At 34.8% G+C, this 27563-nt stretch overlaps 2 protein-coding genes and 1 long non-coding RNA gene across 4 annotated transcripts in view; 2 read left to right on the top strand and 1 right to left on the bottom strand.

Annotated features, from left to right (window-relative positions):
- LOC111504188 (uncharacterized) overlaps positions 1–13252 on the bottom strand; it is a 442392-nt gene extending 429140 nt beyond the window's left edge. Inside the window, exon 1 of one of the 2 annotated variants that reach the window (XM_074171789.1) lies at positions 13004–13252. In XM_074171789.1, the coding sequence (XP_074027890.1) occupies positions 13004–13035 (32 nt within the window). In that variant the 5' untranslated portion in view covers positions 13036–13252. The remainder of the gene's footprint in view (positions 1–13003) is intronic. The other variant, XM_074171790.1, reaches the window with a different exon arrangement.
- A 1259-nt stretch (positions 13253–14511) lies between these two features.
- LOC111511772 (probable ribosome production factor 1) lies at positions 14512–21431 on the top strand. The gene is made up of 5 exons (XM_074171786.1): positions 14512–14655; positions 14719–14895; positions 14953–15177; positions 20691–21109; positions 21200–21431. Exons 2-5 carry the CDS (start codon positions 14725–14727, stop codon positions 21375–21377), a joined length of 993 nt encoding a protein of 330 aa, XP_074027887.1. The 5' UTR covers positions 14512–14655; positions 14719–14724; the 3' UTR covers positions 21378–21431.
- A 3632-nt stretch (positions 21432–25063) lies between these two features.
- LOC141480981 (uncharacterized) lies at positions 25064–27123 on the top strand. Its single transcript, XR_012464680.1, has 2 exons — positions 25064–26659; positions 26725–27123. It is a non-coding gene; the product is annotated as an uncharacterized lncRNA (long non-coding RNA).
- Positions 27124–27563: the final 440 nt, after the last annotated feature.

Below are 27563 nucleotides of genomic sequence, written 5' to 3' on the forward strand. Positions count from 1 at the left end.
TGGTAACGTAACGAATTCAAACAATTTGAGTCTTCCTTAAAAATCCTCTCAAATTTCAGTTGAAGTTAATTTTGTTAATCGTGAACGAAACATTTCTGTATTATATTTTTCATGTCATCTGGTATCGTTGGTTACTCTCGAAAAATATCTTGTCAAATGTATCCCAGTGGATAGAAATCTAGACGCATAAGGCTGGGGATTGATTCAATGCTTTCTAACCATTTAATTCTATCTATTCAGAAAACTTCTTATGTGATTTTGATTACAGTAAGGCGCGCCGTCATATTGACAATATAACCTGTGTCTGGTGTCATTCGTTAAATATTCCAATAAATTTGGTGAATCATTTCGGAAAAAAATCTGTTAATTTGTCCTTTGAGTGACCCATCCAAAAAATATTGTCCTGGATCTGATCTCAATTATTCCCCTCCCAAACAAATCATATATTTTTTAAGTATCAACTTCTCTAACCCAACGTAGGTCCTTTGTCAAGTTATTGTAGCAGTTGTTTCCAGTCCTCGCTCCCTTCCTATTTCTAATTTACGCTCACGACGTCCTTACCACCTAGAAAATCCTACAGTATGCCGATTACACTATCCTCTACTCTTCCGCCCTCAACACCCGAAGCTTGCAAATTCAAGCACAAAACATGATCGACCACTTCGAGCAATGGTGCAACAAGTGGCGTATCAAAATTAATCCCACCAAAACCCAAACCATCCATTCCGGCATCCTCACACCACTACCAGCCCTAAACTAAATCCCGATAACTTGAACCTCAGACTCTTAGGAGAAAACCTCATACTCCAGGATTCGGTGTCCTACTTTGGGGTCACTTTCACGAGGACCCTCAACTGGGAGGTCGACCTGAGAGAAACTCTGGACAGAGTACGGAAGAGAGCAAACCTGCTAAAAGCACTGAGAGGCAAGCTCGGGAGGTGCGACAGTAAAACTCTCCTACATACTTTTGAATCTTTCATCAGACCAGTCCTAGACTACAAAGCGATGATATACTGTACGCTTCCCCCGAGACTAACCCACCGTATCCTAACTACCGAGAGAAGAATCCTACGCAACATCTACAATCTCCCTTACCGTTACCCATCCCAAAACTTATATAACCTAATAAACACTACACCAATCAACTTAAGATTTCAGGAACTTCAAGGACGATACGCGACTAGAATCAGATAGCGGACAGCTGCGTCCAGGAAGAAGCTGAAATCTGAAGCCACGACCCCCGGCCTTATAACCCGTACCCTAAAAACCCCAAAGATCACTGCAACTGACCCGGACCACTCTAACGGAACAACGAGAAGGTTAAAAACAAAAGGAACACGTGAGACTAAAACAACACTACACTAGACATCATTACACAAGACACCACACATACAACCCACTAACCGTGAAGAAGCACAAGCCTATAGCAGGGCCCCATACAACACAATACACATTCACAATATTTTGTAAATATTCTTGAAAACCAATAAACATTTTTGACTTGACTTGACTTGTGTCTCTTTATCATACCGTTACTTCTGGATATTGACTCGTAACTAAACAAACATACTATGGTGGTCCCAGAAGTACCCGGTCCAACAAAGAAAACACAAAAAAAAATTAAAATTAATATTTTTTTTCATAGTCTCCATGCAGCTATGTACACTTTTCCTAGCGAACGTTCAATAAATTCGATACCGTTTTTATAATAAGAACTGTCTTGCTCCTCAAAATACCCATCAACTGCTGACATCACTTTTTCATCGTTGGAAAACCTTTGACCATTGAGGCATTTTTTCAAGTTTGGACGTTTGGACACATAAAAAGTTCCGAAGGGGCTGAATCTGACGAATAGGGTGCATGATGTAGCGATTGAAACTTTAATCCGTTAATTTTGGTCACTGCGATAATGGATTTGTGAGCTGATGCATTGTCTTGATAAAGTAACACTTTTTCTTAGCCAACTGCGGCCGTTTTTGATTGATTTCTTCACTTGAAAGTTGCAATAAGTTCGCATTATACTCGCCGTTGATAGTTTTACCTTTTTTAAGATAGTCAATGAAAATTATCCCACACGCATCCCAAAAAACTGATGTCATGACTTTGCCTGTAGATGAAACGGTCTTCGTCTTCTTTGGAGCCGGTTCTCCCTTTTGAGTCAACTGTTTTGATTTTGATTGTTTTTTTGTAAGTGTAAAGTGATGGACCCATGCTTCTTCCATGGTTATGAAACGACGCATGAATTCTGCTTCGTTGCTGTGAAAATTCGCTAAACACTCACTCACTCACTCACTCACATCTTTACTACACTATTTTTGCTCGAGTGTAAGCAAACGCGGCACTCATCTTGCACACAGCTTTCTCGTGTCCAAATTTTCAGATAAATTACGATGTACCGCACTTTTTGAATTGCCTACTAAGTTTGCTAGCTCGCGCACTTCCAGTCGATGATCATTCAGTACCGCTTTGTGGATTTTCTTCACCGTTTCTAGAGTCGTCACCTCATTTGGTCGACCATTGCAATGCTCGTTTTGGCAGCTCGTATGGCCTGGTTCAAACTCTGCTACCCAATATTTTACTGTTGTAAACGAAAGAGCAGACTCACCCAGAGTAGAATCCAGTTCGGCTTTTATATTGGTTGGACCGAAGCCTTTCAAAGGAAAGTACTGTACCACATAACGATGACCAATTTTCTCCATTTTCACGAATTCGCCGAAAACATTCGCTATTGATGGCTACCAAACAAATATTGAACAACATAGCTTATTCAAACTTGAAACATATGCTTTATAGATTGTGTACTTTCCAATACAGTGATATTATTCAAATAACTACCGGCATCTCTGGGTCAGACTGGGTACTTCTGGTATTTCTGAATATTTAGTTATTTGACAACTGATGGAGGTGTGGGCTGGGTGTTATGTACCTGAACTTCCTTCAAAATCAAATAATTTCTTCTTTGGTTGTATCGATTCCTAATGAAAATAATATTTGAGAAACAAATATTTCTTATGAACAGTAAGTTGACCAAATTTAACCACGTTGGACTATTTTTTCTGTAGTAAAAAGTGGAGTGAACTCTAATAGACCTGAAAATTGAGACGCTAAAGAAAAGGATTCATAAAAAAATGTGCTTAATCTTTCCAAAGTCATTTTGTATAGATAAGGTCATTAATTCGCAGTTAACGGATAGAAGTAGTAAATAAATAATAGTCAAAAAACCTTTTTTCATAGATAAAGACATTGTTTCACCGTTAACGGACCAACAGTTGGTTCGTTTGTTTCAATTTTTCACTGTGATTTTGACAAAACATTTTTATCGCCTGTTTTTAAGTAGCCGTTTTTATTTAGCAGCCAAAATATGATGAAGTCAGAAATGTATAACCCCAAACTCGCTCTGGGTGTGGGTAAGGAAAACTTGCCTTAGTAACAAAATTTTCGTCACAAATGATTAAAAAATTTAATTTTGTCGCGAATTCATATGTAAAAAGGAATTGTACCACAAGTTTGCTCAATTCAATAATTAATTACCAAGAGACGGTATATTTCAAGGTACAATAAGGCAGTGGTTTATGCTTGAACGAAACTTTCAAAAATTCCATTTATATCCTCAAAAATGTTTCGTCACGTTCATATATGGTATAGACACATCGAATGGGCCAGATAGACCGAAAAATTACATACCAACAGATGATTCATTTGGAAGCCCTCAAGGGATGCATCAAATTTGAACGAAATTTTCAAAAATTTCGTTTATATCCTCAAAAATGTTTCCCCAGGTTCATATTCGATACAGACACACCGAAAAGACGGAAAAACGTTATACTAAATGATGATTGATTTGGGAATCGTTTATATTCTTTAAAATATTTCGCTAACTTCATATTACGTATCAACAGTTGGAATAAACTTGAGAACAATACACCAAAAATAAGATTTATTTGGAAGTCGTCCACTAGATGGAGTGACATTTTGTTGTTCACTACAACTTAGGAAGATGAATGAAATACTCTGAAAGAATTCCGATTTTCAATTATGGAATATCATTGACTTTAGGTCGATGATGGCCACTGTTTTGCACTGATGATTGGCTAAAACGATACCGGTCTGCAAGTGTGCCCGTTCTAAAATTGAATGTCGACTCTTTCAGTTGTAGTGCCAATTGCATATGCAGGAAATTTTCTGTGAAGATTCCTGCACTGACGCCTGTCGGATATATTCCAACGCCCTTCGTGGTATTAGCCAGGGGAGTAGTTGTTTTCTGATAGGCGTCAGTCCATTCAACCTATTGTGTAGGTAGGTATATTCGAGACTGGCTTGAACGTTTAAAGTTCATTTCTTTAGATTTGTTTACTGCCAGTCTTCAAGCATATTTCACTGACTAATAACAAATATATATATATATATATATATATATATATATATATATATATATATATATATATATATATATATATATATATATATATATATATATATATATATATATATATATACCAATTATACTATATACATATACCATTTGGGAGCCACGATGTTTAACCAGGTTTATATTCGGTATAGATAGACATTCAGAGTAGACCGAAGAACGATATACCAAAGGTCAATTCATTTGGGAGACGTCTGAGGGAGGGTTTATACTTGAACTATACTTAAAAATATTCAGCCACGTTCATATTCGGTATGGACACTTCTGATAGATCAACGAACTGAACATTTTCATTTCGTTCTTCAAGTATAAACTCAAATGAAATAATCTGTTAGTACATCGTTATTTTGTCTATTAGAAATGTCTATACCGAATATGAAATTTTTGAAAATTTCATTCGATTTTCATTCACCCACCAAACGGCTCCCAAATGAATTGGTATGTAATTCTTCGGTCTATTCAGTTCATTCGATGTGTCAATAGACTCTACCATATGACTAAACATTTTTGAGGAAATAAATAGATTTTTCGGGAGTTTCGTTCAAGTATAAACCATTGCCTTATTTTCTACCTTAAAATTTACCGACTCTTGGTATTAAATTATTAAATTGAGCAAACTATTAGTTGTGGTACAATTCCACCTCACATTATATATTATTTTATGAAGAAGAAAATGTTTGTATTCATACCTGGCGCCACTTATGTTTTGACCGCTAGATAAAAATGGCCGCTGAAGAATGTCTGCTAACTTCACACCGGTTTATTGTATTCAGTATGAAAACTGTATCAATTAAATTATCACAAACAGAACTTTGCCATTAATTTTTTTAGGATTGGGGGTGCCCCTCCTTAAAAGTGAAGTTTTGGGAAGTTGAAAATTACATGTCCAAATAGCATTTTAAAAACACTTGATATATTGACAGTGGCATACGGCAATTGTACTACTGGGTCAGAAAAATGTTTATAGGTAAGTTGTACAAGTTTTTCCCAGAAGGTCGAGAAGATGTGATTTACGACGCTCCTCTTGGACGCCCCAGTACTCAACAGCCGATAAAAATGTTGAGAAAGTGAAGAAAATTGCTATGAAGAATAGTCGAATCACTATTAGAGAAGTTGTTGAGGATGTAGGCATATCGGTTAGCTCATGCTATGCAATTTTTTCGGAAATTTTGGGCATGAAGCGTGTGGCAAAGAAGTTCCTTCCAAAAATACTGAATTTTGACCAAAAAAAGCACGTGAAGTTCGACCAAATGTCAAGGTTTTCCTCACTATTTTTTTCTATTACCGTGGCATAGTGCATCAGGAGTCCTTGCCACATGGTCGTATGGTCAATAAGGAGATTTATTTTGAAGTTATGAGCCGCTTACTAAAAGCAGTACGAAGAATACATCCGGTATTGTTGATATCCGGGATATTAATCCAGAATGTATAAACTTCTTAAGAAGCTAGCCACTCGCGGCAGCGAAACATCAGGAATAAATTCCCAAAATACACCGCCTTCGAACCCGAAAAATAGTGACACTGAAAACCTCGGCCACGAAAGCCTTAACCATTTTGTCAAAATAGTTTATGGATAAATGAATATTTGAGAAAAATGAAAATTCATCCTAATTTTTGAACAGACAACGTATAGTCTGAGAGTTATCGACATCAAATCAAGTAACACTTGATTTTGTAAGAGGTGATACTTACCTTCTCTTCAATGAAAAGCACAAAAAAATAAGGTTCTAATCACACTATAATGATATTATATACGATTTTTTGTCTTAAGTATTTTGAAACCGTGCGGTTTCCAGACTTTTTCCAGATTTATGTAAAAATTATCACTGGTAATTCACCTCTCTTAAGCTAGCAGAGCCACTATGACTCTTCGAATTTATTTTTGGGTCATATTTTTAGGATAATTAAAGGCTAATTCTACACTCTATTCATGACCTTTCTGTTCTTCCTTCAACTGAGATATCCACAGAAAAGAACATTTAGTTGAATCAGGCTACGTCATAATTTTAGGCTCATTTTAAGCTCCTATTGCCCCCTTTCGCCGATTGTCTATGTGTTGTTATTTTTTTAGTCAGTAAATTCTGCTAGCTTTACTGTGGAGCTGGCAGAACCAAATCAAAATACTTCACTTTTTGGAAAATTTGAACATTCTTCAACTATGCGTAAGATAAAAATATTGTTGTAAATTATTCCCTGAAAAAAAAATAACGCCTGCCACCGCTGGTCGTCGTAAATCGTCTGTGACTTGGCTGAGATCGCGCTCAACCCGACTCGATTGTTCTATATACACGCCGCGTCACTTCGAGAAACTTCTAGCGACTTCCCTATCGGCTTCGAGAGACTTCAATTATCATATATAAACACTACCTACGCGCATATCGGAAAGTCTAGTTGACAGGGCATTACGAAATGACCTAATAAGTTTGAAGTTTCAAATGAAGTGTTTGTGTTGTATTGTCAGATTGTCAGTGTAGCAGCGAAATGAAGTCAAGTTTAATTGTACAGTGTAGTTAATTATTTGCAAACCCGCGGGGAAAAAGTAACAATATATCGAGAATTGTATGCTCATTTTAGACTTCTATGACTCTCATCGACGACTTTCAATGTGTTGTTTTTTTAAAAGAGGGTACCTCCTAGCTTTGCTGGCAGAACCAAATCGAATTCCTTTAATTATTTTGAATTTTCATCTCTCAATAATTTTAGGCTCATTTTAGGTTCCTTTATTACTCTTTTGGACAACTACACGTGGTAGAAGCTGTAATAATATATTGTAAAAATTCTTAAAGTGTGGGAGGAATGGATATATATTGAGAATTTAAGGCTCATTTTAGGTTATTGTCCAAATCAATGTATTCTGGTAGCTTTACTGTTGAGTTGGCAGAACCAAATGAATATACTTCATTTTCACAAATTTCAATTTTGCAATACGCTTTTGATCTTCATTACGCTATTGAACCCCTTTTTGTTTCTCGATTGAAATGGATGCCTATCTCAGGCAGAAGTGGTACAAGCGGATTTGTTTTGTAAAAATTCCTCCAGTGTGGGAAAGATATAAATATATTGACGATCTAAAGTACATTTCAGGTTTCTGTTCCCTCCATTGCCGACTGTTCATTTGTTGTTATTTTTTTCAGTAAATTGGTTCTGTTAGCTTTAACGTTAAGCTGGCAGAACCTAATAGAAATCCTCCACCTTTTGTAAATTTTCAACTTGAAATACTTTTTTTGACTTTGGGCTCCTTCCTTACCTTAGGGCGACACATTTGAATTAAATATTTGCGTGATTACCTCAAACACACACGATAGAGGCGAAAATTTTTGTTGGAAAACATTCTTGCACTGTGGGAAAAATATAAATATATAAAGAACTTCAGGCTGTGACCTCCCCATCACCGACTTTCCGGTTGTTGTTTTTTTTTTAACTAGTGAGTTCTTCTAGCTTTAGCTGGTAGAATTATATTGACTTTCCATAAGGTGTTTTTTTTAATCAGTGGGTTATGCCTAGCATTACGTTCAGCGGACAGAACCAAACTGAAATCCTTAACATTTCGAAAACTTCGAACTTGAAATAGTTTTACGCTCGTTACGCTTCTCGTTTGAATTGAATATGTGGGTGATTAACTCAGACACACGGTAGGGAAATATTGTTCGATAATGTTCATTGAATGTGGGTGACATAGAAATATATTGAGAATTGTAGTCTCATTTTAGGCTCCTATCCAAATCCATCGTCGACTTTTCATGTGTTGTTGTTTTTGTTTTTTTCATCAGAGGGTTACCCTTCCTTTACCGTTGAGCTGGTCAAACAGAATCGAAATCTTTCTGTTTTTGGCCATTTTGAAATTGCAGTTATTTTCTGCTCATTTTAGTCTTTTTCTATACACTATTTACCATATTTTTGCTAAGCGTTTGAATTGAATTTGTGGGTGACACCACGGATACACACGATAGAAACGAAAATAATTTTTCGGAAACGTTACATCAAAACACGAGTATAGATTTTTCGACGTGTCGCATGCACATGAATATCCGAGAGAATTTTTTTCAGATTTTACCGTCTATAGTCTATATCTATATTTAGATATCTACCTCACAAAGGGATATTTCAGAAAAAATATTTCCGTTTCTTTCCTGTGGCGATCTCATACGCCACTATAGCACTGACGATCGGCCTTGGTGGAACATCCACCTTGTGAATTTTCCGTAGCTCATATAAACGAGGTGGTAACACCTTGCCCTCTCTTTACATCTTGGTTAATAGTTGATTCACGAATTTTCCGTGCATCAACTATTAATTGGCGTGAAGTTATCCACAGATATCTGGCAACACATGCCGACGTAGAGGAAAATAAAAATCTGTGGTTGGGATACAAAATTATTAGCTCCCGTACTAATATCTGTGGCTGGAAATACCTATTCACTATAGGTTGAACGTGAAATTATTAAGACTATTTGGTGTTTAACATTTTTATAGAGTCTTGAGTAGATTGAGGCGTTGATAATCTTTTTCCCATCAACAATACAGATTTAGGGAAAAATAAAATTGAAAATATTAGACTCACTTTCCAATACCCCATATAGAAATGATATCCGATGATGTGCGTCCATCAAAATCACACAACTTCCATAGTTTCTTGAGAAGATTAACTTGGTGATAACAGTTTTCTTGTCATCTAAACATATTTCGAAAAAGAAATTGTTGAAACAATCAGACTCATTTTTTGAGATTCCTTATATTCATGAAAATCACACAACTCTTAGAGAATCTTGAATAGATCAACACAGTGAAATCCGTTTTCTTGTTACCCATATAGATTTCGAGAATAAAATTGTTGAAACGATCAGACTAACTTTTTCAACCCCTTGTAGAATCGAAACCAGATGATGTGCGTGCATAAAAATCGCATGAGTCTTATGGAATCTTGAGTAGATTGACGTAGTGATAACAATTTTCTTGTCACCCGAACAGATTTCGAAAACAAAAATGTTGAAACAATCAGACTCATTTTTTGAGATTCCTTGTAGAATTGGAACCAGAAGATGTGCATTCATGAAAATTACAAAACTGTTATAGAATCTTGGGTAGATCGATATGGTGTAAACCGTTTTCTTGTCACCCATACATATTTCGAGAAAAAAGTTGTTGCAACAATCAGACTCACTTTTTAAAGCACTTTGTAGAATTGGAACCATATGATGTGCGTTCATGACAATCACACAACTCTTATAGAATCTTGGGTAGATCGATATAGTGAAAACTGTTTTCTTGTCACCCATACAGATTTCGATAAAAAAAGCATTTTTCACCCCTAAAAAGGGGGTAAGGAGTGCTCCTTCTCGGCTAATTCAGGTTAATAGTTGATTGGCGTGAAGTTATCCACAGTTTTCTGGCCACACATGCCGACGTAGAGGAAAATAAAAATCTGTGGTTGGGATACAAAATTATTAGCACCCGTACTAATATCTGTGGCTAGAAATACCTATTCACTATAGGTTGAACGTGAAATTATTAAGACAATTTGGTGTTTAACATTTTTATAGAGTCTTGAGTAGATTGAGGCGTTGATAATCCTTTTCCCATCAACAATACAGATTTAGGAAAAAATAAAATTGAAAATATTAGACTTACTTTCCAATACCCCATATAGAAATGATATCCGATGATGTGCATCCATCAAAATCACACAACTTCTATAGTTTCTTGAGAAGATTAACTTGGTGATAACAGTCTTCTTGTCATCTAAACAGATTTCGAAAAAGAAATTGTTGAAACAATCAGACTCATTTTTTGAAATTCCTTGTATTCATGAAAATCACACAACTCTTATAGAATCTTGAATAGATCAACACAGTGAAAACGTTTTCTTGTTACCCATACAGATTTCGAGAATAAAATTGTTGAAACGATCAGACTAACTTTTTCAACCCCTTGTAGAATTGAAACCAGATGATGTGCGTGCATAAAAATCGCATAAGTCTTATGGAATCTTGGGTAGATTGACGTAGTGATAACAATTTTCTTATCACCCGAACAGATTTCGAAAACAAAAATGTTGAAACAATCAGACTCGTTTTTTGAGATTCCTTGTAGAATTGGAACCAGAAGATGTGCGTTCATGAGAATCACACAACTCTTATAGAATCTTGGGTAGATCGATATAGTGTAAACCGTTTTCTTGTCACACATACAGATTTCGATAAAAAAATTGTTGCAACAAACAGACTCATTTTTTGAGATTCCTTGTAGAATTGGAACTAGAAGATGTGCGTTCATGAAAATCACATAACTGTTATAGAATCTTGGGTAGATCGATATAGTGAAAACTGTTTTCTTGTCACCCATATAGATTTCGAGAAAAAAATTGTTGCAACAATCAGACTCACTTTTTAAAGCACCTTGTAGAATTGGAACCATATGATGTGCGTTCATGAAAATCACACAACTGTTATAGAATCTCGGGTAGATCGATATAGTGTAAACCGTTTTCTTGTCAACCATAAAGATTTTCAGGAAAAAATATTGAAACAATCAGACTCACTTTTTAAAACACCTTGTAGAATTGGAACCATATGATGTGCGTGCATGAAAATCACACAACTCTTATAGAATCTTGGGTAGATCGAAATAGTGAAAACTGTTTTCTTGTCATCCATACAGATTTCGATAAAAAAATTGTTGCAACAAACAGACTCATGTTTTGAGATTCCTTGTAGAATTGGAACCAGAAGATGTGCGTTCATGAAAATTACACAACTGTTATAGAATCTTAGATAGATCGATAAAGTGTAAACTGTTTCCTTGTCACCCATACAGATTTCCAGGAAAAAATATTGAAACAATCAGACTCACTTTTTAAAACACCTCGTGGAATTGGAACTAGAAAATGTGCGTTCATGAAAATTTCACAACTGTTAGAGAATCTTAGGTAGATCGATATAGTGTAAACCGTTTTCTTGTCACCCATACATATTTCGAGAAAAAAATTGTTGCAACAATCAGACTCTCTTTTTAAAGCACCTTGTAGAATTGTAACCATATGATGTGCGATCATGAAAATCACACAACTCTTATAGGAATCTTGGGTAGATCGATAAAGTGAAAATCGTTTTCTTGTCACCCATACAGATTTCGATAAAAAAATTGTTACAACAAACAGACTCATTTTTTGAGATTCCTTGTAGAATTGGAACCAGAAGATGTGTGACAAGAAAACGGTTTTCACTATATCGATCTACCCAAGATTCTATAACAGTTGTGTAATTTTCATGGACGCACATCTTCTAGTTCCGATTCTACAAGGTGTTTTAAAAAGTGAGTCTGATTGTTTCAATATTTTTTCCTGGAAATCTGTATGGGTGACAGGAAAACGGTTTTCACTATATCATCTACCCAAGATTCTATAACATTTATGTAATTTTCATGAACGCACATCTCCTGGTTTCAATTCTACAAGGGGTTGAAGAAGTTAGTCTGATCGTTTCAACAATTTTATTCTCGAAATCTGTATGGGTAACAAGAAAACGTTTTCACTGTGTTGATCTATTCAAGATTCTATAAGAGTTGTGTGATTTTCATGAATACAAGGAATCTCAAAAAATGAGTCTGATTTTTTCAACAATTTCTTTTTCGAAATCTGTTTAGATGACAAGAAAACTGTTATCACCAAGTTAATCTTCTCAAGAAACTATGGAAGTTGTGTGATTTTGATGGACGCACATCATCGGATATCATTTTTATATGGGGTATTGGAAAGTAAGTCTAATATTTTCAATTTTATTTTTTCCTAAATCTGTATTGTTGATGGGAAAAGGATTATCAACGCCTCAATCTACTCAAGATTCTATAAAAATGTTAAACACCAAATAGTCTTAATAATTTCACGTTCAACCTATAGTGAATAGGTATTTCTAGCCACAGATATTAGTACGGGTGCTAATAATTTTGTATCCCAACCACAGATTTTTATTTTCCTCTACGTCGGCATGTGTGGCCAGAAAACTGTGGATAACTTCACGCCAATCAACTATTAACCTGAATTAGCCGAGAAGGAGCACTCCTTACCCCCTTTTTAGGGGTGAAAAATGCTTCTTCAAAATCAAGATTCTGTTCTGTATTTTTTTGTTAAGTCAATGCTGTCAAATTATGACGAAAATAATGTTGGTAGCTATTTTTCGAAAAGGAAATAACGTCACTGTTCACCGAAAAACTACTTATTTATTTAGCGTACCCTTATTGGAGTTTGTAAAATGTTTCAATTTCTTTACGAATATTTATCTGACTATTCGAAAAAATGAGAATTGTCTAACTGAAAATATTAGACGAGACAAAAGGCTCTTTATTTTATTCACGTACTTCACCTGTTTTTTAGTGTACTTAGGTAAATGGTGGAATTACAGTAAGCATTTAATGGAACTTAAAATATACCAATAAATAACAAAGTAGTTATCGAAGTTATCGAAGTAGTTATCATTGAACTGCTCCACTTGCCCCTATCCTCAAAAAATGAACTTTTCTGAGCCAGAATTTGGAGACGCTCGAAATCATTATATGTTGATCGACATATACGAAACTCACCTCTCAACTGATCCGGAGAAGTTTTCTCTCATTGATCTCAAATATTCAGTTTATAGATCACGAATCCAGAAGAAACACTTTAAAGGTCATTGTAGAAAACACCGCACTTTAATAATTTTACACCCGAATAAACACATCCAGTCACGAAAGTTTGTGGTAATTTCAATAAATACAAACAATTTTGAATTGTTTAAAAATTTGCAGATTGACATAAATTACTCATAACCTCACAATACTTTTAAAGTTTTTCAATGTTTTTGAAAAACGGAACAAAAAATAAGTTTCGCCATCTCTTGGGGAAATACTTAACCCCGTGAAGTGAACTATGAAATGTTACTAAATATGGATAGATACCTATAGAAAGTTGAGAATGTCGATGTCTAAAGACACGTTCCGAATAGAGAAATCGGACAAAAATATATAAAATGTTTTATCACAGTATAAAGTATCTTAATACTATGGTTCTTTGAATGAATCAAACTAAACCAACCAAAATCAAACCAATAACCCAACGTAAACTGCGTCATTGTAGTAAATACAATTAACACCAATAATCCAAGCTCCCAGGGGCCTTATTTATAAGTATAAGTGGTTCTTTATGCGAACGGCTCCTTAAATCTATATTCTTGACGTCAGGCTATAATCATCCGAAGCATTCATACACCTCAGTCACAGAGTTCTGAATGTTAGCCCCGATACGCTCCTTTTTTCTCCTCCATTATTATTATTTCAATAATGGCTACGAATTTCTCAGGAACCATTCGCTGTGACATCACCTGTTCGTATATTGCGAAAGATGATTCAAGAATAGCTACTTGGGAACTCTATTTTCAAATTACATAAAGATAATTGTTTGATAACTCTTCAGGAAGATGTATGTTCAGATTGTAATAGTCTAACGACAGGTCACTGTTATTAACAAATGACATTATCCTTCACGAATGGTTGTAAATAAATTCTACTAGCAGTCAGTGTTCAATTTCTTATAAAAAACGTCTGATATTGCCATTGATTGATATCTAGGAACAGCGACGTTATTATTTTCAGTAATCTTACGTTGGGAGGATGCTGAAAATAGATCGCCTGATGTCTATAACAGAGTCCCGCTTTCAAGTTAGCAAGTTGGAGGTTGGTACGAAAAATAATTTCCAACTGAACCTTTTATAAAATTATTCTACAACAAAAGTCTATTATAACAGTTTCTTGCCTCAACATAATTATCACTTGTACTCTAGTAGTTTGTTCCATGGTGAACCATTCGAATAGATGTAATACATCAAACGACCGTAATGGGAGAAATAATTTAATTCGAAAGCTGTGGTCAGTTTTCATTACTCATGAATAATAAAACAGAACATAGAAAATGTAAACTGAATTTGAAAAAAATCAACATATTCCAGATCAAATTGAATTGTAGACTATTTTCGAATTTCAATAATCTAAAGATCTTCAGAGAAATGTTCACACTGTTTGAGATTCCATATTGATTATTTAGACAGAAATTTTCCCCATTGAGCATAAATAAATAACTTCAACAACCTAAAACTAAGGCCAATAAACGGAAATAAAGAAGAAAACATGTGCCTAACCTAACTTTGACTAAACTTGTTTTTGAAATTGATTGTTCAAGTTCTAATTTAGAGAAACTGAAGGTAAATACTGAAATACTCATGTTTTCAAGATAGATAAAGTAATCTTTTCCTATACATTTGTAGGTCAAAATGTCTTCAGATGAAAATGAAGATTTCAAAAAAGTCAAATTAGAAGAGGAAAGTATCAAACCTTCCAACAGTGGAGAAGTGATGTTTCCAAGAGAATCTAAATTCGCAAATATTAGGAATAAGCATGTCAGAAACCAACAGTACCAAAAAGCAAAAAAACAAATCAAAAAGGTTAGACCAGAAATTTTAATTATAATTCACTTCTCAAACAAGAACTTATTATTGTAGGCAAAGAAAGAAGCTAAGAAAGTACGTGAAACAGAAGGTATCCCAAAAAAAACGCCACATACAATTGAAAGTTTGAGGGAGAAAGATGAAACTATCATCACTGATTTGGATGGTGAGGAGAATGACTTAGTTCGAGAGGATTTGGATCAAGATGAATTTAGTGAATATTATAAACAGTCTTATGAACCGAAAGTTTTAATAACATATGCTGATAATCCCATGAAGGTTTGTAGAATTGCTTTCACTTAAGAGTCAAAATTCATTTGACAACAGAAAGTTGTGGAATTCTATAAATTTATTCAGGAAATTTTTACTATGTTATGGTGATGAACAACTTTGTCCTCAGCATCAACTATCGTCTTTGTACTTTCAGTATGTTTTACTAAACAGCGTAATAGATTTATTACCACTTTTTATTTGTGAAACTATAAAACAATAAAAATAAAAACAACAATAAAAATTAATCGGTGCTCCGGGGTGACTTCATTGATTCCAGTGGCATTTGCTTTTTCAGCTGCAGGAAAACCCAGAAAAACCTGCAGCACCACATCATCTGAAGATCTTGATCTGCCAATCTTTTCTCTCTCATAAAACAAAATGTAGGGTGTCTCTAGGGACTCCAATAGATTCAATACATCGCCAGAACACTTCGTGACCCGACTACCATCAAACTTAAACCAGTCTGTTTCGTCTTTGACCAAGGCGTAATAATGACCAAATTCAATGCCAGAACCACAGTGAACAATGACTGCATGAATATTATAATGGTGGTCTGCTAGATTGAAATGTTCATCTATTTCGAAGCTTCAAAAAAGTTTCTTGCTTCTAAAAGTACACTATACAGCTATTTCAACTTTCAAGAAGGCAGTTAAACAATTTCTCGTTATAAAGTTTTATTACAAATTGATTGAATGGTGATGATATTATAACTATCTGAAATTTTCAATTGTACTGGTGTACATGAGATTAATTCAGAGTCCCACAAATATTGAAAATTTTTCAAAGTTTATTTGAGCGAGATAACTTTCAACAGTCAAGAATTGCTTGTTAACAAAACTTTATAGCTCTCTTCCCTTCTGGAAAGCTTCCTGAAGTCGGTAGATTCACAAAATTAATAAATGTCATTTATTGGTGAATACCAAAGGGCCATCGACCAAAGTCCTTCAGCCAGTGTACAATTTTTTAAATATTTCTAGTGATTTTTAACATATGCTTACATAATAGATACAAAATATATGTAATAGTTTTTTCCAGGTATTTGAATTAGAATGGTTGTCCTGCTCTTTCCCTACATAATGCCTGTAGGGTCTCCAAGTTAGTTTCATTTTTGGCAAAGCGGTTTCCTAGGTCTGATAGTTTCTCCTTCATAGGTTTCACTTTTGTAGTTTTATAAAGCAAAGCGTTTGAGGGATTGTGTAGTATGTTCTGAGGGTGACACATTTTGGTAATACTCCTTAGTGTAGATGTTTCAGCTGTTTGGAGAGTTTTTAATGCAGGATTAAGACAACTTGAATAGTTTACATGTGCATATTCGAGAATTGGACGACAGATCATTTTATATATTTTAGCTGCAGTTTTAGTGTTGATTCCTCGTATTTTTAAATGTCAGACTTCGAAAGTGTTTTCCTCTATTGATGCATTTCTTTTTATTTAATCATTTTTGTATGGCTGTTCAAGTTGATTTTGTGGTGAATGTTAACTCCCAAGTATTTTACTGATTGCCTGCTTCTTACCATTTCTTTGTTGATGTTTATTGATAGTAGCATCTCTGAAGGGTTGTAATGAAAAATGATGAATGGTGATTTTTCCGGGTTTGATGTCAGTCTCCATTTATTGAACCAGAGCGTTGTCCTGTCGATGAGATTTTGCAGTTCCTCTATTGTGAGTGCTAGCGTGCGGTTGAGTGAAACTAAGGCAGTGTCATCTGCATACTGTAAGATGTAAAGGTTTTCATTAAATTCATTCTTGTCTTCCAAGTTGTAATTGTATATATCATGGCTGTTTATATTATAGAGAATTGGAGATAACGGAGAGCCTTGTGGAACTCCTTGTTGGGGAGCATATTTTTTGGAGAATGAATTTCTGACGGTGAGAGTTCTGTTCTCAAAATATTGTTTTATTATACAGAGAAGATGTATAGGGGTGTTCAATTCCTGAAGTTTATATAACATTCCTTCATACCAAACGCTATCAAAAGCTTTATTGATATCCAAAAATAGTGCCACAGAGTGTAAGTTGGTCATGCGTGCTGTTTGTACGTTAGATGTTACAATTACTAAAGAGTGGGTTGTATTTCTATATTCTCCAAAACCAAATTGGCACATCGGTATATTGATATGTTCACTGAGTTGATATTTGATAATTTTTTCAAAGTTTTTTCCTAATACTGGAAGAAGAGTAATGGGTCTGTAGTTGCAGGTCTGTGAATGGTCAGTATTGGGCTTTGGAATGGCAATTATTAATCCTTGTTTCCAGGCTGTAGGATAGTAATGATTGTTCAAACAATATTCGTAGATGGAGATGATATGTTTATGTATGTCTGATTCTAGGGTTTGTACTATTCTCCTTGATATATTGTCTATTCCTGGGGCTGTATTTTTCCCTCACTGATGATATAATATAAATCTTCATCTATTTCTTGATCATTTTGCATTGGGATATTTTTGAAAAAGTTTCTGTACTAATTATTGACAGACTCATATTGATTTTGGTCAAAATGAACATAATTTTCTTTTTGGAAAGCATTCTCAAAATAAGTTGTAGATTATTGATGGTATTTATTGGCTTGTATTTAGATAGTTTTTTGATTTGGGTAGAATCACATTAATCAATGAAATGCTAATATTTGAGAGGTTTCTGTTCATAAAATCAAGTGCTATATCAAGATTATTTTATACTGTTGTCCATTCTGCTCTATCTAGGGCACATATTCAATTTTTATATTCAGAACAAAGTATTTCCTGAAATTTGGAAAAAAATCCAATATAATTTGTTCTGCAGAGAATTATAAGCCTACTGAATTGGATGATTCAGGTCCAGTAGGCATTTTGTAATAGTGGACAAGCAAATTCGTTTCCATCTTGATGAATTTTCAATTTTACTGAGCAACCAATCTTATTTTTGCACAGCTTTGTTGAAAGTGAGTGATGAAGTATTTGTATTGTTACTCCAAGGCCTTCGACAAAATTAGCCACATACTCATACTTGCTATTTTACATTTCATAGGGTTTTCAGATGCTGCCGTGGAAGTATTTAAGCAATATTTGTGTGAAAGAGTTCAGTTTTTTAATTTCAAGGGAATCCTATGATTATAAAAAGAGATGTGTCCTAAGGATCGACCTTGGAATCCCTCCTTTATATGATTTGCATCTTACAGTTTCATAAATATATATGCTATTTCTATATGCTATGCTATATGCTATGCTATGGCCGTACTTTTCGACCATAAGGGAGCACGAGAAAGAAACAAACACATCTTAAACCTGTTTGTTGACAATTCCACATTGATATTTTTCAGTTCGGCTCATATTATTGTGCCTCATCTGTAAATAAGTTTACACGTGCATCGCCGTTATCCCGACAGAAACTAAAGATTTAGTGGTTTTTTACAGAAGAAAATTTTCAAATTTCGCATCGAAACAACAGTAAAAGTACCGTGAATAACTTTGTGAAAATAAAAATTTGTTTCAAGTTTTGAGTTGGTGAAAACTGAATTATATCTAAAATTGATTCAGTGTACCGGGACTAAGTCATAAATTGCTTGCAATAATTAGCCACATCAGAGTCTACCAGAGGTGTACCCTACCAGAGGCAGGTTACAGTGTGTACACACAGTGACTAGTTTTTATCAATTAGTGTGTATCATCCTGTAACTACAATCTTGTGATATACAAGGTAACCTCACTTTACCTCGATTTACCAAATATCAGTAGCCCACATAGGCGTCACAGTTGAGTGGGATAATGGATAGTTGTAAAAATTGTCAGAAAGCAGCCGAACCACATTTAAAGCTCACTTGCTGCATATGCAAGAGCGTATTCTGTAATACATGCGCCGGTCTTTCTTCCTCTGAAACTCGCACAATCAAAGCCAAAAAGTCACTGTCTTGGACTTGCGTTCAATGCGAAAGTATTGGCGCCGATATTAATTCTTTGAAAGCAGTGATTATATCCTTACAAGTGTGTTTGAAGACATCGTTCAGGAAATCCATGAAAGAAATGCCAGGAAATGCAACCTTGTTGTTTTTGGCATTTCCGAACAAGACTCCGCTCAACCTAAGGAAAATCGAGTCATTGTAGAATTGAACGCTGTGTCCAAGGTCATAAAAAGCGTGAACCCACAAATTAACACCGATTTTCTTCGACCCATGCATCTAGGAAAATACGATGCCCATAGAACCAACCGTAGAGAATGAGGACTCAGTAGTGGCATGCATTAGGAACTCAAAAAATTTAAAGAATGATAACTTCAAGATTAATTCAACACTACAGAGAGCTACGCCAGCAACTGAATGAAAGAAAAAATAACATTATTAAATACTTCAATGGATTTCCAAAAATCGTTAATTTAAACTAGATGAGGTACCCAGCTACAACTCGCATAGTCTCTTCATATACTACCAGAATGTTAAGGATTAAAAACAAAAACAACCGCCTTTTATAATTCCGCATCCAGTGGTGAAATGGATGTGGTCTGCCTATCAGAAACTAATATTCTCAGGACGATGTGTTTAATCAAGAAATCTTCCCATCAATGTATAATGTATTCCGATATGATCGAGATCTGGTAACCAATAATATTACTAAAGGAGGTGGTGTCCTGTTGGCGTCCAAAGATAACTATAGGTTGCTACCAATTTCGTTTTTGGATCTAAGAGACACACTTCCTGAAGTTGATATTGTAGGTTCTAAATTAGTACTTGGCAGCTTTACTTTGAATATTATTTTATATACCCCCTTGTTGCTCCAATATTCACTATGAAGCATTATTCGATTTTCTGGAGATCTCTGATTGTGTTACTAACGGGAATTTTCTATTAATTGGTGACTTCAATATCCCTAAATATGATATAGACTTTACTGATACCAATTTTCAGTACATCCTCAACTTCATGCAAGCAACTGAATCTCAACAGTACAACTCGATAACGAATATTAATAATTGCAAACTGAATCTAGTTATAACCAACTGTGACGATTGTATCGTCTCGAAATGTGATCAACCTTTTGTTAACATAGACGTTCATCATCCTACACTTTCTATTTCATTGAACTGTCGTACTCCTCATATCAATGACTTTGCTATTAAGCAATTTAATTTTCGCAAAGCAAACTTTCCAGCTATGTATGAACTGATCAGAACAACCGAATGGTGTGACGTTTCTGAATGTACTGACATCGAAAACAACATTAGGTTAATTCATCTGCCATAAACATTCATAATTTGAACTTATTTTTGAATCAACATGATGAATTTGAGTAGATATCCAACAAAATCCGTTATGCAATTATATTTTGTGAATAAAACGGAATAGTCATGAATTAAAAAAATGTCTAAGTAAGTATTTGTCTCAAGAGGGTTTTTTTTTCCAGTTCGTATCTGAAACTTAGAGTTTATTTTGTACTTGATTGCTTTCTTCTTTTATTTTTTTGTCAAACCTTTTAATGAAAATTCTACTGGTATATTTCGAGTTAATTGATCAGATTCAGTTGGTATATAAAGATTTTCTTTATTTTCAGAAAACTAGAATTTTTGGACGAGAATTGACAAGAATCATACCCAATTCAGTGTCACTTTATAGAAATAGAAGTGGAGTTAAAAAAATCGTCAAAAGTGCTATCAAGAAAGAATACACTGACATTCTAGTCATCAATGAACATAGGAAGGAACCTGATGGTCTACTTGTAATCCATCTTCCAAATGGTCCAACTGCTCACTTCAGAGTTAGCAATGTAAAAATAACTACAGAACTGAGGAAAAATCACAAAGACATAACTGCACACCGACCTGAAGTTATTCTCAATAATTTTGCTACCAGGCTTGGACTCACTGTAGGTCGAATGTTAGGGTCTCTGTTCCATTATGAGCCAGAATTTGTTGGGCAGCGGGCTGTTACTTTTCACAATCAACGAGACTTTATCTTCTTTCGTCATTACAGGTATATCTGAATTTTATAAGTAAAGGCACTGAATTTAAACTCTTATAGTGATTTGTTTGCTTGATTCGTTCTTGAATATATTTTTTGTAGGTATGGCTTTGATTCTGAAGGAAAGAAAGCTAGACTAAAGGAATTGGGACCCAGGTTTACTCTGAAGTTGAAATCCTTGCAAAGGGGAACTTTTGATAGCAAATATGGTCAATATGAGTGGATAATTGATGGCAGGCGTCATTCTATGGAAACAAGTAGAAGAAAATTCAATTTGTAATTAAATATGTTTTATTCTAGTTATCATTTATTAATTAAAAAAGGTATTTCTCTATTTATTTTTTCTTTAATTTGGAGCTGAATACTAATATATTTTTTTTATTCAACACTTAATAAATATTTTTAATTTTATTTCATTTAAATTTCAACCATGATTTCAAAAAAGATCTACAGCTAATTTTTATTCAAAACAAAATAAGCTAGGTATTTGTCAAATGGTAGCTGGTTGGTTAGCTTGAGAGGTCTTTTTAGTCAACCGCTGTGTGAACGTTGGTTCGATCCCAACTATGGGAGATCAGTGTTCACTATGAATCTTCTGATCTGTGCATGAGTTTCGACTTCTTCGTTGCTGTTTGTAAGGGGACAGCAGCTGGTTAACGCAAAAATACATTTGCTTGAATGCAAATGTTTTATGTACCTATAATTAAAATTTAAGTGTTCACAACAAACGGAATATGATTTTGATTTTCCTTTCCTTTGCTGTTCTCGGATTTTCTCGCAAGTTGCTCTTTTTTTCAGAAATGAGTTACAATTGTTCAGTGAAAAATATTTTCTATTGATATTCTCTTTATATGACCATATATATTTTCAAATATTTGTATACTCCTCAACAAGAGAAATATTATTATTTCCTTAAAGATTGCATTGGAGAGGCCCTGATGCATTCGGAGGGCGCGACAATGACCACATCTCACACTGTGAGGTAGGTGATTATTAGGACACAGAGTCGTGTGCCCTGAGCAGACGCCATGAGCCAAGAATGTCTGGCCAAGATTTCTGCGTTAGTGCTGCAATGTGGTATGATCGTGAAGCGGTCGGTAGCCAGGCGGTTCGACGTGGGTGATTTATTCACTCACTCGAATTGACTGCCGTGTTGGTCGGGGATTCAAGCCCTAGTCTGAACGATCGATTTTCACTTGCCCGTGTTAGGAATCAATTGTGGCTGTAATTCCTTATAGTTCAATCAACGTTTTTTCTGAGCTTGAAGTCTGAATCATAACACCTCCGGCTCACTCCCTGTTTTGGAACTCTTCTCACCAAAGAAAAGATTGAAATATATTACCCCTAGTCTTAAAGGATTGAATACAGTCCAATATAAATTTTCATGAAGTTCAAATTATATTTCATTTTATAAGGTATTTTCGCGTGAAACCGTAAAAAACAAACTTACATTCGCATTTATAATATTAGCAGGAAAGTAGGGATTGACTACTCTGTTTATTATTCATTAGTGTCATTAGTAATGTAAATTGTTCACGCCATTACCTCGACTAAATATTGAGAATACTACAGGAAAATTAATACAGAAAATAAATACACATAGCCAACTAAGAAAAATAAATAATCCTTATTGATATGGACGATAAAATTAATACAATGAAAACGTCTTTCAGGCAGGACAAAAAACTCAAAAACAGGCGTTTGGTGGCGCTCTTGTATTTAAAACGTATTCGTCTGTGATTCAAAATTCAAATACATTAATCTGGCGTTGAAACGATGACGTCACATCAACTATGTCGATGTTTGAAACATTCATTCATCATGATTCAAAACTAACGTCAGGTTGGTTTTGAAACGGAATTTGACATTACGTTACGTCAGTTTCTGGTATATTTATCCGTTATAGTTTATAAAGTGCTGAAAACTTTTCATCAAATACGTTGTAAGGATATCCAAAATAAATTATTACTTGCACAAATCCGATTATAGGTAATTGACGTTAGAGAAAATTTAAAAATTTGTTTTTTTTATCGAATTTAACATCTGACACAAATTGAATCATTCCATTCTGGCGGATCTTTTATTAATGACGTAACTTCGAATTGTTTTTTAATACACGCTGAATACGATTAAACGCCAGAAAACACCTCTGAATAATACAATATGTGCCTACGCTCACATCATTATTAGGGGAATTTTGAACTAAGTCAAACGGTTAAACTAAAGCCAAGGTCCTGTCACCTGACTTCTACAAACTGTTTTATTATTTAGCTGTTTACCGTTTGATGTCGTCGTTGCACACCTAGCGTCCTCACCACAGTAGAGCTTAAACTCTACTTAAGCTCTACTGTGCCCTCATCATCACCGATGAACATTTTTTCCCGTATAATAGTTCTTTTATTCACCGATGAGTCCACCCGTTTATCCGACGAATTCATCTATTGATCCATTCGAAACAGACAGAAATTTCCTGTTATATTCAAATTTCACCTGTGACAAAGCTTGGACACAGAATTTACAGAAGAGACACTCCTCTGAAGGCAAAACTTACCGGATATTCTATTGCAAGTGAGAAATTATTACGCTGATTATCTCGGCATATTGTTAAGTCAACATTTTAATCAAATTAGCTTCATTTTATTAACATGTTCACGTTCACAAATTATCACTGTAAAAAACAGTTCATTTCCTATTACGTCTAAAGTGTCTCTTCTGTGAAGTATTCTATGATCCACTCCTTTATCGGTCGGTCGGTAGCCAAGCGGTTCGGCTTAGGTGATTTGTTCACTCACTCGAATTGACTGCCGTGTTGGTCGGTGGTTCAAGCCCTAGTCTGAACGATCGATTTTCACTTGCTATCATCCAACCCATGTTAGGAATCACACGTTAAAAGGTAAGACCTTGTGAATCCTTAGCTCGCACGAGTTTCGACTTCTGAGGGTTGTCGTTCGTAGGGGTGCGACAGCTGGTTAACGGAAAAACATATTTTAAACAGACAGATTTATACGAACGAACCAAGTTTTAGGTCTACTGCACCAAAGGGAAGCAAAAACCATGAAAAAAAAGAGAAGAAGAAGAAGACCATGTTATGATTTATTCTCCCTCTCTCTCTCTATCTAGGTTAATGGCTTTTGCTTCCAGTGAAGGCTCATGTTATGGTTCAAATATTCTTTGTTTCTGCTCAACTTTGTTCTTTAGATAGATCAACAAGTAATTCCGTACTGTACCTATGTTTATAGATGGAACCAGAACGTTTATAATTGTAAATATTGGTGTGCTCAACGCCTCTGAATGGAACGCCGAAATACGTAAGAATTAAGTGCCGTAGATTGATTATTTTCGTCAAAATATTTCACATAGTGATTACGCCATGGTATTTCTATGCATCTTGACTATAACTTATTAATGCACCATCAATGAGAGTAATTCGTTTCTAACCAACTATGAAAAATGACAAATTTTGATTTCCACTAAATTGATATGATTGTGGTGGAAACTGGTGAATATGTTAGATACCATTTTTTTCAGAATCGACACGTTCCAACAGAAATAAAACACATTTTGGTGTGATTTTACTGCTCACGTCAATAATAAAACATAACCTCATTTTTGAAAGAAGGTAATATACAGACCTGTCCGAGATGCTGTAAAAATTCAATCAAAATGGCTGCCTGTAGGCACACATGTTTGTTCGAATGGAAATAAAACTAGTAGAGTCCATTATCAACTTGTCTTTGTGAGCGATTGTGTTGCTGCTTGCTGACACAACCGTTTCGTTTCAAAAGTCGCCTACAATAATATATTTTTCAGTTAACTACTGCCAGAAATTCTGGTATGTAGCGGTCAAGAAAGGGTTATTTTTGGAAAATATAGTATTCTTTCGAATGTCAATTGTCAATATTGTCCTTTTTTCACCAATGATAAGTTGGCTGCTTGATTCAGATTCACCTGCTAAATGTTCCGAACATTGCCGAGCGACCAGTGGCGTATTTTCCACTGATTATCTTGATACATATTGTCTTGTTACATATTGGAAGAAAAAAATTGTCCCTTTTCAAAGTGGTTTCCTGGGGAAGAAGCGAAATTGCCTGATTTGTTTATCGTATCTGTATGAATTATCTCCTAAAAAATTGTTCCTTATGGTGTTCGTCTTGGTATTATATATGCACACTTTCAGCAACCAACTATTAATAGGATATATAGTTAACCGCATTCATAGTGACCCAATGTAACTTTCTACATGAACATTACTCCTTGTCAAATGTCCATGGTGTCGATTCGCGGTAGAAAAAGTCCGCGGTCTTCTTGGGTTTTCCACAATATTTATAACATCTATCTCATCTTCCTCTTCAAATAATACATCTTCAAATATTTCAAATATGTCCGTTATGAAAATATCTGGACGCGTCAAATATTCATAGGTTATAATACATGAAGTTAAACCCACAATGGCAGTCACAAACACCCACAAACTACTTACTCTCAAACACCTATACAACGAACTTTATTCGTTAAACTAAGACTTGTTGAATTTTGAATTTTATTACATGAACCTGAATGATGTCATACGACTCATACGAATTACGACTTTCAAGACCAGACCCCATCATATCCGAATATAGGATTAACAATTTTCTCAAGTTTTGTTTAATAGAAGCGTGTCCTCAAACCACTTATCTTAACGTTACTGCCTGCAGGGGCGAGGGGTTCTTTTGCAAAATGAGTTTTCTTTAATGAGGGGCCAACAAAAGTCAATAATTTATTGAATAATGAGAGAGTGAGCCTGAAATAGTTGAAATTTTCTCTGGATCACTAATTCTCATTTATTTCAACCACAAGATTGTGATATTCTCCATATTTTCTTCTATTTTTGAAAATATTTCCCTCTTAAAGATGGGGTTTTCTCAATGAAGTTGTTTACGGTAAAGTTGATATAATTTGAACAACCTGACACATTCGTCCATTTCGGATTCAATTTCGATGTATGGGCTTATAAAACGGGAGTCAAAGCAATATAACTACTTTGTATGTTGACGTATAACATTTTGCAGAAATCGCAAAAAAGTTCAATTTTTTCAACTTTTTTACAATAAACACGACGCCATTTTAAATCACATTTTTTATGCGATGTTAGTTCCAACATGAACTAGCCTTTAGACCTACCTATAAGGATGTCCAGAACACGTGACCAATTCTCGAACAATATGGCCGCCTGTAGGCACACAATGAGTACAAAGACATAGGTACTTCACGGTTTTTTCGTGTTTTGTTATCTTTGGAAGCTGTAAAAATAATTATGATGGCTGTTTGTAATAAACGTGATTATTTACTAACATTGGAACGTGAAAACAAATACATTGCTGTGCATTACAAAAATAAAATCAGAATGATACATGTGCATGGATTCTTTTACTTTCACTTCAGAAGAAATTAACAGTTCTATAGAATGTTTTCCACCAGTTACTGCTTTCGATATGAGTTCGAATCTGGTGTTAACTCATACTTTCTGTACATGATTGTAAAGCAAATTCAGTCGGAGAGCACATTGTTGTGATTGCCAAGGTATTTAGATATTTTTCAAACTTGATTTATTCATAATTTTCTCTGAATATGTATCTTAATTTTAGGTCAAGCATTCACAGAGGATGAACAATCCCCCATAGCAAGTCTGAATTATATTCGAGAAATATGGTGCAATAATTTCAGCTCGCATTGTACCTGCATGGCAGGCCATTCTGAAGTTTGCAGTCACGTTGCTACTGTACTGTATGGCCTGGAATATATCAACCAATTCTAGAGTGCAGGCCCAGTAAACAGTTTTTGCATGTGGCTTTCATGTTCAATGCTGAATTTCACCATATACCTATTCTTTCAAGTGTTTTTTTATTTCATGTTAACTGATTTTTGACTCTTCAAAAGTAATTACTTTTTTAAAATCACCATTATTGTGGATCATTTGTTCAAGGAATGTGTATTGAAACTGACTTCCTCGTCTGACTGGGAGAATAAACAAAACAATGTGACCTTATTTTGTGTTTTATTAATTTAATGTATCTATGATCTGAAATATGATTTTGCAATAATACAATACAATAAAACATATCACCACAGTTGGAACAAAAATACAAATCTAGACTAAGTATATACAATTTACAAAAGCAATTTCATGAGGTTTTTTATTATAAATTCAATCTAACTCAAGGTACTATTGGTGGGCAGATATTAATCAATCCACAACACACAGTCACTATTTTATCCAAGATCGTATCATCTTCACCACAAACAAGCAGACAAATTGACACATAATCTGATAGAATCCTATATTTTTGACGAATGCAACCTATTACTCTTCCTACATGAATCCTGACATGTGTAATGGATCTAGTTGCTTCTAATTCAATTGGATGCAAGCAGAAATTCACTAGGTATTTTGTAAAAGTTCACCCGATCACGATCCCCAAGGCTT

Source organism: Leptinotarsa decemlineata, unplaced genomic scaffold (assembly GCF_025532065.1).
Source record: "Leptinotarsa decemlineata unplaced genomic scaffold, Ldec_3_MD MMD2_tig00000035_RagTag_RagTag, whole genome shotgun sequence".
Taxonomy (NCBI): domain Eukaryota; kingdom Metazoa; phylum Arthropoda; class Insecta; order Coleoptera; family Chrysomelidae; genus Leptinotarsa; species Leptinotarsa decemlineata.

Coding starts and splice junctions, on each gene's coding strand:
- LOC111511772 (XM_074171786.1), top strand. CDS start 14,725: ATGTCTTCAGATGAAAATGAAGATTTCAAAAAAGTCAAATTAGAAGAG. Junction 14,896..14,952: donor CAAAAAAACAAATCAAAAAG/GTTAGACCAGAA, acceptor TTATTATTGTAG/GCAAAGAAAGAAGCTAAGAA. Junction 15,178..20,690: donor ATGCTGATAATCCCATGAAG/GTTTGTAGAATT, acceptor CTTTATTTTCAG/AAAACTAGAATTTTTGGACG.